At 54.2% G+C, this 15,065-nt stretch overlaps 4 protein-coding genes across 4 annotated transcripts; 3 read left to right on the plus strand and 1 right to left on the minus strand.

Moving 5' to 3' along the window:
- Positions 1-375: 375 nt before the first annotated feature.
- Positions 376-8,869, plus strand: P170DRAFT_466437 (putative ubiquitin C-terminal hydrolase; the record flags this gene model as incomplete). The annotated part of the gene is made up of 7 exons (XM_024852415.1): positions 376-1,021; positions 1,080-1,230; positions 1,298-4,208; positions 4,272-4,422; positions 4,491-8,087; positions 8,168-8,224; positions 8,311-8,869. The coding sequence occupies 7 exons, from the start codon at positions 376-378 to the stop codon at positions 8,370-8,372; spliced, it is 7,575 nt and encodes a 2,524-aa protein (XP_024702403.1). The 3' UTR covers positions 8,373-8,869.
- On the minus strand, positions 8,850-11,014 carry P170DRAFT_511754 (putative transcription factor TFIIE complex alpha subunit). Its single transcript, XM_024854920.1, has 3 exons — positions 10,566-11,014; positions 10,339-10,434; positions 8,850-10,264 (listed from the first exon to the last, which is right to left on the minus strand). The coding sequence occupies exons 1-3, from the start codon at positions 10,658-10,660 to the stop codon at positions 9,136-9,138; spliced, it is 1,320 nt and encodes a 439-aa protein (XP_024702404.1). The 5' UTR covers positions 10,661-11,014; the 3' UTR covers positions 8,850-9,135.
- Positions 11,015-11,049: 35 nt separating this feature from the next.
- P170DRAFT_457487 (RibD family protein) lies at positions 11,050-12,751 on the plus strand (the record flags this gene model as incomplete). Its single annotated transcript, XM_024851722.1, has 2 exons — positions 11,050-11,072; positions 11,677-12,751. The coding sequence occupies 2 exons, from the start codon at positions 11,050-11,052 to the stop codon at positions 12,530-12,532; spliced, it is 879 nt and encodes a 292-aa protein (XP_024702405.1). The 3' UTR covers positions 12,533-12,751.
- Positions 12,752-13,069: 318 nt separating this feature from the next.
- On the plus strand, positions 13,070-14,874 carry P170DRAFT_388320 (putative MFS alpha-glucoside transporter). The gene is made up of 2 exons (XM_024845838.1): positions 13,070-13,353; positions 13,407-14,874. Exons 1-2 carry the CDS (start codon positions 13,183-13,185, stop codon positions 14,820-14,822), a joined length of 1,587 nt encoding a protein of 528 aa, XP_024702406.1. The 5' UTR covers positions 13,070-13,182; the 3' UTR covers positions 14,823-14,874.
- The last annotated feature ends 191 nt before the right edge of the window (positions 14,875-15,065 follow it).

A 15,065-nucleotide genomic window follows, 5' to 3' on the forward strand; every position in this document is an offset into this window, starting at 1 on the left:
CCTAGCCTGTCCCCACAAACTTCGTTCGCTCTCTCCTCTCTCTTTCTTTCCTTCTCCCTTCGCTTGCTCTCTCCACCTTTTTTTTTCTTCTTTCCTTCTCTCTTGGACAGCTTGACAACCTACTTGACCTCCCTTTCGCCTGCCCCCCTTCCGCATCGCTCGTGCTCCTCCTTCCTTCCTCTTGACCCTTTCGTCATCCACACCTCTCTTTCCCTTTCAATCTCTTCCAATCCCGGCTTCCTTCCCACGTCTTTTCCCCGTTGCCTGTACACCTTCCCGGTTCGACAGTCCACGCGCTCTGAATCTTCCTTTGCAATTTTAATTAATTCAAGAGGTTGGTGGTCCGCTCCGAGGAAAGGGCCAGGGAAAAATGTCATGGCCGCTGCCCCGCTAGAGAGCTCTAGCACCACCCCGCCTGACGTTAAATCGACCGACTCGACGCGTCCCCCCGGCGATCCCATGGAAGATACCGACCCTCAGTCTACCCGGAAACGTCCCCGTCTTGATAGTGGAAGTGGCATTCGGGAGAACTGGTCTGACAAGACCGACGCTGCCCCAATGTCTGACCAGGCGCCGGGCGCTCCTGCTCCCGGCGATCACGAAGCTCTTGCCTCGACCCGCCCGCCCAGCAGAGTCACGATCAACGTGAAATCCCCTACCACTACAGCCGCCCCGACCGACAGTATGGCCTCCGTTTCCGCCGCCCCCGAAGATCCCCCCGTCGCACAACCCGACCCGAGCGCCCCCTCGCACAGCGCCGAAGATGCGGGGGCCAACGCCTCTAAGGCCATATCGTTATCGTCGTCACCCGCCCAGAGTCCGGAGATCGAGGTGGCGGAGTTGGAGGACATGGACCAGGACCCCAACACGTCGAACTGGAAGCCGCTGGGAGACGCGCTGGGAGAGCCCGACGTTGTGCAGCTTCAGGAACAACCTCCGTTGACGGAGACCTTCCCCAAACTCCGTCCTCTTCAAGATGCACGGGATAACTTGGAGGAAATTTGCGCGGTCATTGAGAAGGGTAAGGCAGACGATAACCTGGGCCGAGCGGTGTTGGACCCTACTAAACAATATTGCAGGACCTCCCCACGCGACTGTTTTTCTGGCGGCAAAGAATTGGCTCGACGACGTCGCGAACAATCTGGACCAGCTTACTTATGAGGTGGTGATGGCTGATCGGGACTTTTGGGAAGAGCTTCCTGGCATGGTTGAAAGCTTGTTACGCAGAGGGTGAGTACCTAGTTGGATTGCTTTGTTCTTTCTATTTCTCCGGCTGACGTTTCCTTCGCTTATTTAGACAAGATCTTCAACCCGACGAAGGCAGCGGGCCTTGGGTCTGTTTCGAAGAGTTCTTCCTCGGTTTTGCTCGCCTCGCGCTTCATTTCATTGCAATGGATACATTGGTGTTGAACCAATTCATCGAGGACACGGAGCTCCGCGTGGCGACAGATTTGATATCCAAGACCTATTTGTCGGCATTGTGTTGGATGGTCCAGATCAACCCCATTCCCTTTTACCGTGCCATGGTAAAAATCTATAGCTCAGAGGTTCCAAACCTTGTGGCGCGCATCAACGACCAGATTGCGTCCCCTCCTCTCAAATATGTGCAGCGCATGTCCGAATTTGCCTCGCGAATCCTGACTCTGATCCCGCGATGGCCCCAGCTCGCATCTCCCTTGTCGACAGTCGTCACCCTCGTTCATAATCTCGTGGAATCGGGGAATGAGCGCAGAAAGTTTCAAGCAGACGATGCTTTAATCCACTCTACCGCCTATTTGCGTATTATCAGGGACGCCTACAGCATGATCCAGCCCATAGACGAAAAGTACCAGGATGGAATAACCAAGAAATCTCCTTGGGTGACTAGTGATATTAGTGACTCGTTGCTTCGCAACATCGCGGGGGTGTATCTCACGGCATCTCTTCGCGTTCCTGACATCGCGGAGCAGATGGTCAAAAATCTCGAACTTGATCTTCCTGAAACCGCAACGGCTGAGGATCGCGCTTTCCTCATATACTATTCTTGGAAATTTGCGGCCCTGAAAAAACACATCATGGATGGTCGTATGGAACTCAGGGTTCAGGGGGTCGAGACCATGCAAACAGAGCTTGTCTCGGTGTGGAGGCTGTACATCCAACGTGATTCGGCGGGGATAGAGAATCCTGTTGTCCAGTACCTCGTGGGATTTTTGAGAGAAAATCAGATGGTCGAGTATGTCGTGGGCATCGACTCTCATCCTCAATTGATCAGCAGGAGCGGAAATATAGTCGGCTTCTTGGTTGTTACAGGCACGTACGCCGCTTCAGACACGGATACGATCTGGACGGCCGTGAGGGAAAGCCCAGACCCGAGAACCGTATCGGAGATCTTGGGCATGCTTACCCGAACGTTTCACATGCATCTGTCGCCTTCTCCAGCACTTATCTACTTGTGCTCGAAACTGCTCGACTTCCCGCTGGCTCGCTTTGATGCGCGGATGGTGGAGTTTTGCGAACAGCTGCTCCACCATATACGCGAAAAACATACGGAGAAGCACCAATTGTTGGACAAGCCGCATGTCGACGCCATCCCACTGCGCGTGTGTGTACGCCTGATCCGCGAGAGCGCTGCGGCTGAAGATTTCTCCGTGGAACATAAGGCTTTGTTGCAGAAATTCGCCAGCTCGCAGCTGCGCTCGTTCATGAACGTCGGAGTCAGCGACGTGGACAAAATGGAAACGTATGAACGGTGCGTCCAGGATATTGCCGAGATGAATGAGTTTGCGGTGGGAAGTATCCAGGCGTTGAGCGCACTTCTCCCGAACTACGACTCCCGCGAGATCCATCAGCTGGCCACCGAGTTCGATCTGATCCGACTGGTATTTAACGATATCGTCCACACGGTGGACCAGAATGGCACGGACTTTCAAGACTCGTTTTCAAAGACCGCCTTTGTTTCACGCATCCACCTACTGACCCGCATAATCGACCAGGTCGCAGAGCTCATAACGCCCGACCTTGCAGACTTGCTGTGGCAACAGGTGTTCATGTCCAACAAGCTCTCACACCAGGGTAGACGCGCTCTATGGGACTTGCTGTGTGGCTTGACAAAACAAAGCACCAAGCCAAATCCGTTCGTCGAGCGCTGCATTCATGAGTATCTTCCAGCGCTGTCGCCTAGTGATTACTTCCCGGAGGTCCTTCTCTTTGCCAAGCAGACCATCAGTTACGAAGTTCGCTTCAACCCTCCATCCATTGCTGGCGAGGGTGAGGTCGTCTCGATTCCGGGCATAGACCGGATATGGCGCTTTATTCTGACGGCTCCCCCCGGCTCGATCGAGACCGACGCGACCAACTTTGCGATTGAGGTCTACCTGGATCATAACATCATCCATCGGTCACCCCGGTCGGCAGTAGAGGCTACTCACATTGCCTTGGTGGATCGCTGTGTAGAACAGCTGAAGTCCGCGGCGTCCAGCTTAAAAAAGGCTACACCGTGCAATGACTCCGCCAATGAAGTGGGGGAGGTTCGAGCCGAAGAGCAAGGAGACAAAGTTCCTCAAGCGGACCTTCAAGCCGAAGAGCTGAGATTCAGTCGTTCGCTCCTCTTTCTCCGCCAATTCCTGCAGGGGCTGCGGAGCCGACCCCAGTACAGCCCCCCGCAAAATTCGCCTCCAGGGCTACCTGAAAGGCCGGTGAAGGGTGAGCCGATCAGCCTCCGCTATCAAGCGTTTGACGGTAGTGCACAGTCCAAAGTTCGTTCCTTGCAGATTGGGGACCTTTCGACTGCATCTGAGCTTTACGATCACTTCGTGCAGCTGACCGGCTTCTCTAAGATGAATATCATCTTCAGCGGGCGTAGAGTCGATCTTCTTGTGAAGCCTGAATTGAGCATCCGTGAATTGAAGCTCAATGCAGGGCTGGTGCTAATTCGGCGACATCCGGATAGTCGGGAGGCTGCATTGAGAGGTCAGCGCCAGTCCCTGACGTCCGTTGATTCCGAAGTGCTCAAGCACTTTGACGATCTTTATGACCTTCTCAGCCTTCAGGCCCACCTGGCTCGGGAGATTTACGACTTCCTTATGGTATTCCCTCCACAAGAAAGGGTTCTGCAGTTGGTCAAGTCTACCACCAACTCTGAACAAGAGATGTTCCCTATGGACAAACCATATAGTTTTCTCTACTCAATTAATACTCTCATGATTTGTCTGAGGGAAGAAAATCTTGAGGTTAGTTTCCTTACTCCCCTCTGCGCATGTCAAGGCTTTATTTGCTAACATAACGAACAACAGTCATCTCCAAACCAGGCCCTCGTGTCTCATAGCATTCGTGTCTTGGTCGCCGCCTTAACACGCTCCGAGATGTTTGGGTCTCTTGAGAACCATCCCACAAGACTCATGTTTGCGACGAATCTCGTCGAATGCCTTGTTCAGGCTTTGCTTGGTAACCCCTTCCTTTTCCTTTCAATAGACACATGGGGTCAATCTAACAGCTTCTTTTTCCCTTTTTAGTGAGGCTGCCAGAAGCGGATGAAGCGTCGCCCATCCCAAGTGCGGTGGCTCTAGTCCAACAATTGCAAAATCTGATAGGTCTTGGGCGAAACTTGAACCCGTCCCAATGCTCGGCAGAAGCAACGCAAAAATTAATCTGCCACTCATTCACTTGTCTGATCGAGGGCTCTGCACGCGACCACGCGTTTTGGCATGTGGTTAAGCAGCAGGTCCAGTTATCTGAGCTGCTGTTTTCGCTTCTCCTCGATGAGAGTCGCCAGTCGATCCGGACAAGTGTGAGAGGGACGATTAATGCCGCCTGTAATTCCTCGAGGCTTTCGAAGAAGCAGGTTAAATCCTCGGATACCAGCGCCCCAGAACCACGCAGTGATTCTCCCATGGAAAGCCCTGTCAGATTCGATATTTTGGCGACTATCTGGGACGCTTTTCTGCAAAACCTTCCACATACCGTGGAGTATGTGCAGCAGTCCCCGGAGTTCTTTGAAGTGGCCCTTGAAGTATTTCGCTCGGTTGCGGAGAAATCCCCTGGTGACCTCATCTTTAGCGAGTATCTCAAGCAGTGGAGCGATATCATGTTCAAACAGCCTGTCAAGGAGCTCGTTGGCCGTGAACAGGTAGACCATGTGATCTATGGCTTCAGTCGGCTCATCAGAATGTGCCTTGAAGCGGCCAACACACACAGCGTGAGAGTGGACACACTTAATCTGGCCGAGGACTTGTTCGACAAATATCTATTCCCTGATCTTTCATCGACCCCATCTTCGTACCAGGCCATTGTTCCTCGGACACCTGTCTTGCACCTGTTCACACGCCAGGAACTATACAATGTCCTCGTCTTGCTTTGCGAATACGAGGAAAATTACATCAAGATCGTGGACCGCCTAGACGATATTATCCCTCAGGGGTACACGTTCTCGCCTAATTGGGGTTACGACCGCCAAAAGATGATCCGGTCACCAGAGGGCTATGCTGGATTAAAGAACTTGTCTAACACCTGCTATATGAATTCTCTCTTGAGCCAACTCTTTATGAATGTGGGCTTCCGCGACTTTATGATGCAGCTCGGCCTCGGGAATTCGGAGTCGCCACAGAAGCTTTTGGATGAAACGAAGAAAGTCTTTGGCTATATGCAAGAAACATGGCTTAAGAGTGTCGATCCGCAAGGCCTTGTGGACTCCATCTGTACGTATGACAACGAACCAGTCGACGTCACGGTGCAGATGGACGTCGACGAGTTTTACAACCTGTTGTTCGACCGGTGGGAGGCCCAGATCTCGGACCCGCACGACAAGAAAACGTTCCGATCATTTTACGGCGGCCAACTCGTGCAGCAAATCAAATCCAAGGAGTGCCCTCATATCTCGGAACGTCTGGAACCATTCTCTGCCATTCAGTGCGACATCAAGGGCAAGGCAAATCTCGAGGAAAGTCTCCAAGCGTATGTGGAAGGAGAGATCATGCAAGGAGATAACAAGTACTCATGCACCTCCTGTGGGCGACATGTCGATGCCGTCAAGCGGGCCTGCTTGAAGGAAGTGCCCGACAACCTCATCTTCCACCTCAAACGGTTCGATTTCGATATGGTCTCGATGCTCCGGAGTAAGATCAACGACGAATTCCAGTTTCCTGAACGAGTGGATATGAGCCCCTTCAAAGTTGAATACCTCTCTGAGCAAGATCCTGAAGTGAAAGAGGATATCTTTGAGCTGGTCGGTGTTCTAGTCCACAGTGGCACGGCCGAATCCGGCCACTACTACTCTTATATCCGTGAAAGACCGGCTGCTGGCGCTGGGGGGTCGTGGGTGGAGTTCAATGACTCGGAAGTTAGTCGATTTGACCCTTCCCGGATTCCGGACCAATGCTTTGGAGGCTATAACGACAACGTCAATCCCACCGCCATGGGCCAAGTGCGCTACAACAAAGCCTGGAATGCGTACATGCTCTTTTATCAGCGCGTGTCAGACATTGATTCGGCCAGATCGAGATACCAGCCCACAAAGGAGCACTCTCCCGTGCGCGTGCAGCTACCGGTGCCGCTTGCGAATCACATCACGATGGAAAATGAGATTTTCATCCGGACATATTGTCTTTCAGAGCCGTTTCATGCTTGCCTTGCCCGGTACTTGCTCACTCGTCTCCACCAGGTCCAGCCTAATGACGGAGAAACTTCTACCTTAGACCGGAAGGTCGTTTTCATTTTAATGGATACACTGGAGCAGCTGATATCGAGAGCGAAAGAGCCACTGGGATTGGACTATACCCTGAACGAGGTCGGTCGAGCGATTGAGGAGATCCCCCGAACGGCCCATCGAATCCTCCAGTGGGTGGTGCATAGACCGAACGGCATTCGGAATCTCTTGAAAAGCCCCCATGCTGCCGTCCGCAGTTGCTCGGTCAGGATCTTCATCTGTGCTCTCTCCAAACTGCAGAGGCTTGGCGACAGTGATGACGGAGAACCCGAGAGCCTCGAAACCCAGAAGTGGCACATGCGATATTTGGATGGCTTTGAAAACGTGTTGGCTACGCTCGAAGGAATTTGGCCGATGCTTCATACTATGTTTCGAGCTTGGGATGACTACTTCGAATTCTTGGTGCTCCTTGCTAGTTTTGGGCCCGTGGAGACGGGGATGGTCCTCAACTACGGTTTCTTGCTGAAGTGTTTGGAAATCATGTGGATTGATCGAGAGGACACCAAAAAGCTCAAGCGCCATTACCTCGGCTTTTTCAAACTCCTTGAGAAGGGCCGACGATTCTCCTACAGAAAACTGATGGATCTTCTGGCCGTGTTGCTGGCGCGCATCGATTTCGCTGCTCCGCCTACCCCGGATGATGAGCGACGGGTTCTTCCGGACGACGTCTATCATCTTACCACTTCGGAAAATATCCTCATCCGATCTCTTGGAAAGCACGACGAGTTATCCATCCTGAAAAGGGTCTTCCAGAATTACAGCAGTCCACCAGCCTGCAGAAGCATCCTTAGCTTACTGTTGAATGCGGAACCCCAGGCAGACCTGATGGATCCTATTTGCAATGTCATAGAAGATGGCCTTCGGGTCGCCCCGGCCGACCTTTGCGCGCCATACCTGGACGCGACCCTGACTTTCTGTCGGTATTGTCCTGATGAAGACCGTATTACCGCCATGATCGAGTTCGTTGGAAAGGGGGTCGACTCCATCAATGATCACGGCGGCAAAGAACACCTGGCATTCTTCACGAGTCTCATGACCTGCCGCAACGACCGACTTGGCCTCGACGAGATGTGGTTCCTCTCTCGCCTCATCGAGAAAATTCCAGACTGGGTTCCGACGTTGCTTGTGTTCCCGGACAGGGCCGTCAGAACCATGACGATGGAGATACTGCGTCGCATCCTGTTCACCGGGGAGAACGTAGGCGAGGAATGGCAGTCATGCCATACCCAGGTTGCTAGAGACCTAGTCTCGTCTTGCGCCGAAAAGTTAAGAAAGATATACATGGGTGCTCCGGAAACGGGTCTTGAGGCGAAGCTCGTGGAGACGATGAAAGCCGTCATTGAACACTGCTTGGCCACCTATTTCGACGAAAGTGAGGAGGATCGGGATACTGCCAATCAGGCTCGCAGTATGTTCCACCCTTCCCGGTTGATACATGGATGCTCTCCTGCCTCTTCTTTCCCCGAACATCCGCTAACATGGGTCCAGTGTTGATAGCGGCCGTCGAAGAATTAGCAGTTGAAGTTCCCGAGGAGCTAGGATCAGGTGAGTGTTCTTTTATATTTCATTTACCTCCACATCGCCATCTAACCCCCCCTTGGATCACCCAGAGTCTGATGTACCTTCTCCAGAGGAATGGGAAGATAATTCTGTCGTGAGCGATTCGGAAATGGGGATGGCGGGCTCTCCCTAGATGAAAACAAACCTGCCGGGCATTCTACAAACCGAAAAGCAGAGAAACCAGACGCCGTGATTGTATCACATATGAGAAACGACTTGATGATGAATATTCCCTCTTATCTGTTATTTGTTGGCTGTGCCCAGTTCTGCATCGGTCGGCGTTTCCGTTGCCTCTCCCATTCTGTTAGACATGGGGTTGGTTCTGTTCGGGTGAATCTTGTGTATTCAAGAGTTTGATTACTTGCAATGTTTTCCTTTCTTTTATTCGCAGTCCTAGTGCTGTCACATGGCACTTGTGTCATGGATATTACTCGCGCTGCCCTGCTCCCTTGTGCATTGACAGCCTTATCGACGTTCTGCACGTTTTCACACTGAGGTCCAAATGGCAGTCAACACTTCTGATGGAACACAACACCAATAGAAGGCTACCCGCTGTGGCGAAGCAGGACTTTACTCAATAGATTGATTGATTGATTTGAAGCGTTATTTTCATAGTTATAATACAGGATGAATGCAAAATCGGAGTTGATAGGCCGAGCGAGCTTGACTCATTAGAGGCCAGATGAAAGCAAAGAATAACCAGAAGTCTATTCATGATTCAATGCCAGATCCAGTTGGGCTGTTCCTTCTCTTTCTTTTTTCCTTCTCTTTCTTTTTTCCTTCTCTTTCTTTTCCCCTTCTTTCTAATTGCAAGATTCAGTCCTTGGCGCCAGCGCCATATTGCGGATTTGAGATATTCACCCGGGAGGCTTGAATTACAACTTGGTGGGTTGCCATCAGACATCCTCGAATTCTTCCTCGTCATCTTCATCCGACTCCTCTTTCTTGATCTCAGGTTCCACCTTGATCTTTTTCGCGGCCGGGCCATCATCAACGGCACCAGTGGACGGGGTGGCAGACGAGGTTTGCACGCCACTCGTACCCGATTCCGCATCAAGCTCACGCTTGATCCCCGTGGCCGACGACGTCGGCGGAGCACTGGTCGGCGCACCGTTCCCGACGGCCGGAGATGCGGCATCGCTGGCCGAAACACCGCCCACGTCCTCGAACTCGTCGAACTCATCGGAGTCCTCGTCCGCGCTGCTGGCATCCTCCTGCGCCTGCAGGGCCCGCTCGCGCTCCATCTCGGCGTAGTACGCGGCCAGCTTATCGTCCAGGGCGTCGACGGCGGGCTTCTCGTCCTCCTCGTCCTTGATCTCGGGCTTGATATCCACGCCGCCCTCGCTCTTCACGCCGGTGTTCCCGGCGCCCGTGGACACGGTCGAATGCGTGTGCCACACCGGCAGGGCGTTCTGCTTCTCGACGGCGGCCTTCCGCGCCACCTCCTCGGCCTGCTCGGCGGCGCTCTTCTCCTCCGTCGACGTCAACGAGATCTCCAGCGCGCCGGCATCCGTCTTGGTGTTCCCGCGCACCATCTCCTGCTTCGACGGCACGGCCACCGCCGTCCGCGTCGGGTTGATCGCCTGGTTGCGCACCACCTCGACCTTATGGTCCCAGGCGGCGTCGAAGTCGTTCGGCGGGATCTCGACGGAGTCGATCTGCTTGAGTAGCTTTAGCATGGCGTCGAGCTGGGCCATGAGCTTGCTGTTCTTCTCGTGGCCGGTGCGGTCAATCCCCTCGGTGCCTTTGACGTCCTCTGTGCGCTCCAGGATCGCCCCGCAGTTCTGGCACTCGAATCCTTCCTCCGAGTACAGGCTCAGCACGTCCAGCTCCGTCCATTCCGCCCCGCACCGCAGACACACATACTCCTTGCGCTCTTCGCTGGGCGTGTACTGCGCCTTGATTGTGGATGTTAGGCGCGACACTTTGAACTTGATCGCGTCGATCACCGGGTGCAGCGGGATGTAGTAGTATTCGCGATTAACGGGCCGGGTCGACCCGTCGCGGATCTCGGCGCGTGTGCTTCTGTAGGTTGAGTTAGTTGGGCCGTTCTGTTTTCTTGGAAAGGAGATGGGCTGGGTTGGCTGGTTGAAGCGTACACGGAAATTAAGCGGTCCTCGCGCAACTTGGCGCATAGCTTGCGGAGATCTTTCTGTTGCATTCCTAGGAGAAAGGCGAGGTCTTCGGCGTGGAGACTGTTCGAAAGAGACCGTTATGGCTTTGTTAGAACTGCGATCTTCAATAGATGGGTGCATGGCCATGACTTGCGTCGCGAATACTATCCAGCGAGCAGACAAAGCCCAAAGCAAGGGATCAAAGCACCTACACAGAGTGGATGAACAGCGCATCCACGACCAAGATATGGCGCGTTTCGTAGAACGCGCGCGCCACGGTGCGGATGAGGGTATTTGCAAGGTCCATGGTTGGTGTGATTTTCTCCGGGGTTGGGACAGGCGCAGGTCGTGAAGTTTTAGGTCAAGAAGGGGAGGGCGCTTGCGGTGCGCAGGTCGGTCATAGGTTTGGCGTCTCTGCGCTATATAAAGGTAGGTGGTGAGGTAGGTTCGGATGTGATGTGATGTGATGCGCTGCGCTGCGATGCTTGAACTGAGCTTCCCTTCGCTCAAAACAGCCACATCCTTTCTTTCGTTGGGGCTGGGGGTTGGTTCGTTGGGATGGAGACGGGGAGGTGAAGGTTGTCGAGGTGGAGGTGCTGGTTGATCGAGTACCCGAGGGGATGGAGGACGCTGGGTCGGCGAGAGGTGTGAAAGAAACTCGGAGGAATCGATTCAAGGTGAAGCACAAAGGAATGAATGAAAGAAGAGCGGAGCGGCGGGTTTGTTGCCTGAGGCTGGCATCTGGGAGCCTTGTAGCCTGAGGGATCAACACTAGCCTGGTTGGGAATAACGTGGGGACGTCAGGGCTAGGCCTGATTGGGTTTAGACTGCGGCGCCAACGGGTGGGGTTATTTCGATGTCAGCCCTAATTGTTGCTTCTTTCGTATGCAGAACAACGGTTGACGTGCTCGATCTGGTGCTTTATCTACTCTGTTGCGGTGTTCTTGATACTGTGCTGGTGATATCTTTGCATCTTCGGTGTTGTACGTGGGTCTCCGATCTGGTGGAACTGGAACTGGAAACACAAGGCCACCGCCTACTTATAACAATCTTGTTGATTCATCACTTCGGACCTGAACGGCAAGACAGGCTTGACGGTTAAGACGATCAAGCTTACAGTCTAAATCACCCGGCACTTTGACAGTGAAACCACAGCCTATCATTGGTCACTCTGCTGAACCTTCCCTGGGTTACTCCAATCCATCCGATTGAAGCAACATCCATCTCTACAATCCACCCCAACCTCATCTTCACCATCTACCCATTTCCCCGTCAAGCGTCACCACAACCCAATTCCTCCCTACAAAATGCCCCCCCGAGAAGCCCTCACCTTCCCCGAATCCGACCAAGCATTCCTAACCCCCCACCTTCCCCCTCAACCCCCTCCCCTCAACCCACCAGCCCCCTCCCCTTCACGACCCTCACCTTCGCAACCTCCCTGGACTCCTCTCTCGCGCTGGCCCCAGGCGCCCGCACTGCCCTCTCCGGCCCGCAATCCAAATCCATGACCCACTACCTGCGGTCCCGCCACGACGCCATCCTCATCGGCGTCGGCACCGCCATCGCCGACAACCCGGGCCTGAACTGCCGCATCGCCGGCGTGGGCGGCTACGGCGGCGAGGGCCTCACGCGACAACCTCGTCCGATCGTGATCGACCCGACCGCCCGCTGGGATCTCACCGCGGACTCGAAGATCCTGGCCCTCGTGCGGTCCAACCAAGGTCTGGCGCCGTTCATCATCACAAGCACGCGGTGCACACCTCCCACAGCCGAGAAACAAGCCCTCCTAGAGAGCCATGGCGGGAAGTACATCGCGCTGGACCCAGTGTCACAGCCCCACGATGACGAGGAGAGGGAGGAGGGGAGGGAGGGAGCGAGCCACCGGATGGACTGGACGGCGGTGCTATCCTGTCTGCGATCGCAGGGGCTCCGCAGCGTGATGATCGAGGGGGGCGGATCGATTATTAACTCGTTGCTGGGGCCGCGGGCGCAGGGACTGATTGACTCGGTGGTGGTGACGATTGCGCCGACGTGGCTGGGGCGCGGCGGGGTGGTGGTTTCGCCGGATCGCAGGGTCGATGGGCACGGGGTTGCGATTCCCGCGTCCAGGTTGACGGATGTGAAGTGGTATCCGCTGGGCGAGGATGTGGTGCTTTGTGGGAGGATTAAGGATCTTTAGGTTTTGTTCAGTATGGTGGGTATGGCTTTTGCGGTGCTACTGTAATAATGAGAGCTATTAAATTGATAGTGGTAAATGGTGTATAGGGTGGTAACTGGCAATGTGGAAATCATGTGCAGTACAATACCAGGTAGTGTGGAAGTTCGTTTTAGATAGGAGCATTTTTACGGCTGGTCTGAAGTATAGCATGGCAAGATGCTATTCAGTATGACCATAAATCGAGTGTCAGGCATATCAGATCCTCATGTCATACTTTTTTGTCAATTCAGACCCACTTGATATGCCTATCTGTTCTCCACTTGCGAAATCCGTTGAAACATCCGATCGCGGGGTCTTGAAAGTGCAATTTGCGACGCAATGAAGGCGATGGCTAGGTCTTTTTGCAGGACACAGAGTTGCGATGGCATTGCAAGACAGTAGAGAGAAATAAGCCCTAAAGATCAGGATCTTATCAGATTTTGGCCAGGGAAGGATCATGCATGAGTGAGTACCTTCGGCGCTCGCTTAGGGCCCGCACGTGAGTGACTAATGCGAGGCCTTGGACTGGACGAAACGACGACCCCGCATGGCCGGTCTATAAATTATCGAAATCAGGATTTCCCATCTTTTGACAATGATCAGAATCACCGATTATCGCCTTCGCTGAGGTCATGGCTGGCAGAGCGCAAAAATGCACCACGCTGGTCCAGTCCCTTCCCGCTGCCTCGACGGAAGAGGCTGAATTGTCTTTCCAGTTCAGCAAGGAGGAACACTCGCAGGGCTTCTGGGTGGCTCTGCGACGCCACTGGCCGGCAGTCGCTTGGGGACTGTTCATGAATCTGGTATGTCGTGGCCTTGGACCGCATGCGGATCTCGGACTGACATCGTCGAGTAGGCGACCATCCTGAAAGGCATTGATGGCGGCGTCGTTAAAGGTCTGGTCGGTCTCGACACCTTCAAAGAAACCTATGGATATCAGTATAAAGGCACTTACATGATCGCTGCGCAATGGCTGTCGGCCTTTCAATACGCCAACCTCCTGGGCGCAATCGTGGGCGCCCTCTGCTCTGGGTTCGCCTACGATCGCTTTGGTCCGCGCCTGATGATTGCAGCCTGCTCGGTGCTATCCATCGGCTTTATTTTCATCCAGTTCTTCAGCCACACCCCGGCTCAGCTGTTCGTCGGCCAACTCGTCAACGGCGCCATCATCGCCTTTTACCCGATCTGTGCGTCGGCATACGTCGGCGAAGTCACGCCTCTCGTGCTCCGGGGCTTTGCAGCCACCATGACCAACTTGGCGTTCTCGATCGGCTCGCTGATCGCATCCGGTATCCTCAAGGGCACCGAGTCCATGCACAGCACTCTGGCCTATAAGATCCCTATTGCGACGCAGTGGGCCTTGCCCTGTATCATGCTTTTCCTGGTGGGATTCTGTCCCGACCCGCCGTACTGGCTTTGCCGCAAGGGCCGAGATGATGCGGCCGCAGCATCGCTGCGGCGTCTCACTACACACGGAGTGGACATCTCGCGCAAGCTGGCGCATATTCGAGAGACGCTGCGACTTGAGGAGAGCTTCCAGGGAGGCCGGCCGCACTACCTAGAGTGTTTCCGGGGGCCGAATGCGCGGCGACTCATGATCTGTGTGATGGCGTACAGCATGCAGGCGTTCACGGGGAATGTCTTTTTCATCAGTTACGCCGTGCACTTCATGGAAGTCGCGGGCCTCGATTCGTCCAACGCCTTCTCCATGAACTTGGGGCTCACGGCCATCGGGTTCGTGGGAACGTGCATCTCATGGCCGTTGCTGTCGTACGTGGGCCGCCGCACCATGTACATCTTCGGATGCTCCACGCTGGCTATCCTGCTGTTCATCATCGGGGCGGTAGATCTGGCCCCGCGAGACACGCAGACGGTCTGGGCGCAGTGTGGTGTCATGTTGGTTTGTACGCTGGTATACGACGTCAGTCTTGGTCCATTCTGCTACGTGCTGCTGGCTGAAGTGTCGTCGGCGCGTCTGCGCGGCTTCACGATTGCATTGGCTACTGTTAGCTGTTTCGTGTGGTCGGTCGTGTTCGCCGTGGTGATCCCGTACGCCATGAACGAAGACCAGGGCGACTGGAGAGGTAAGGTGGGCTTTCTGTTCGCCGGTCTGAGTGTTCTATGCACCGTGTACTGTTTCTTTTACATGCCTGAAACGAGAGGCCGAACGTTTGAAGAACTGGATATCTTGTTTGAGCGCAAGGTGCCCAGCCGGCGGTTCGAGTCGTACAAGATTGACTTGGATGTTGACGGGAGAAGGCTGGAGGAGTAGTGAACCTTCGGGTCGATGTACATACCTAGCATATACATATGATGAAACATGTATAGACGAACTTATCCATCAGGATATACTCCCGTGCTGAGGCAGGGATGATATAGTGACGTATTGGAAAGACGGTACCGTACGCCGTCTGCCCGCCAAAAAGCCAAGATCCCCGGTACGGTATGGTCAGCGACATGCCGACGGACTCGGCCCGGTATCGGCGGTTGCGGCAGCCAATCAGGGCGAGCCTAA

The sequence above is a fragment of the Aspergillus steynii genome (genome assembly GCF_002849105.1).
Source record: "Aspergillus steynii IBT 23096 chromosome Unknown P170scaffold_6, whole genome shotgun sequence".
Classification (NCBI taxonomy): Eukaryota; Fungi; Ascomycota; class Eurotiomycetes; order Eurotiales; family Aspergillaceae; genus Aspergillus; species Aspergillus steynii.

Bases quoted from the DNA above. Each gene is read 5' to 3' on its own strand.
- P170DRAFT_388320 (XM_024845838.1), top strand. From the start codon at position 13,183: ATGGCTGGCAGAGCGCAAAAATGCACCACGCTGGTCCAGTCCCTTCCC. The intron at 13,354-13,406 runs GTATGTCGTGGC...ATCGTCGAGTAG, and splicing joins GGGGACTGTTCATGAATCTG to GCGACCATCCTGAAAGGCAT.
- P170DRAFT_511754 (XM_024854920.1), bottom strand. From the start codon at position 10,660: ATGGACCTTGCAAATACCCTCATCCGCACCGTGGCGCGCGCGTTCTAC. The intron at 10,435-10,565 runs GTAGGTGCTTTG...TCTTTCGAACAG, and splicing joins GCGCTGTTCATCCACTCTGT to TCTCCACGCCGAAGACCTCG. The intron at 10,265-10,338 runs GTACGCTTCAAC...CTCAACCTACAG, and splicing joins GAGGACCGCTTAATTTCCGT to AAGCACACGCGCCGAGATCC.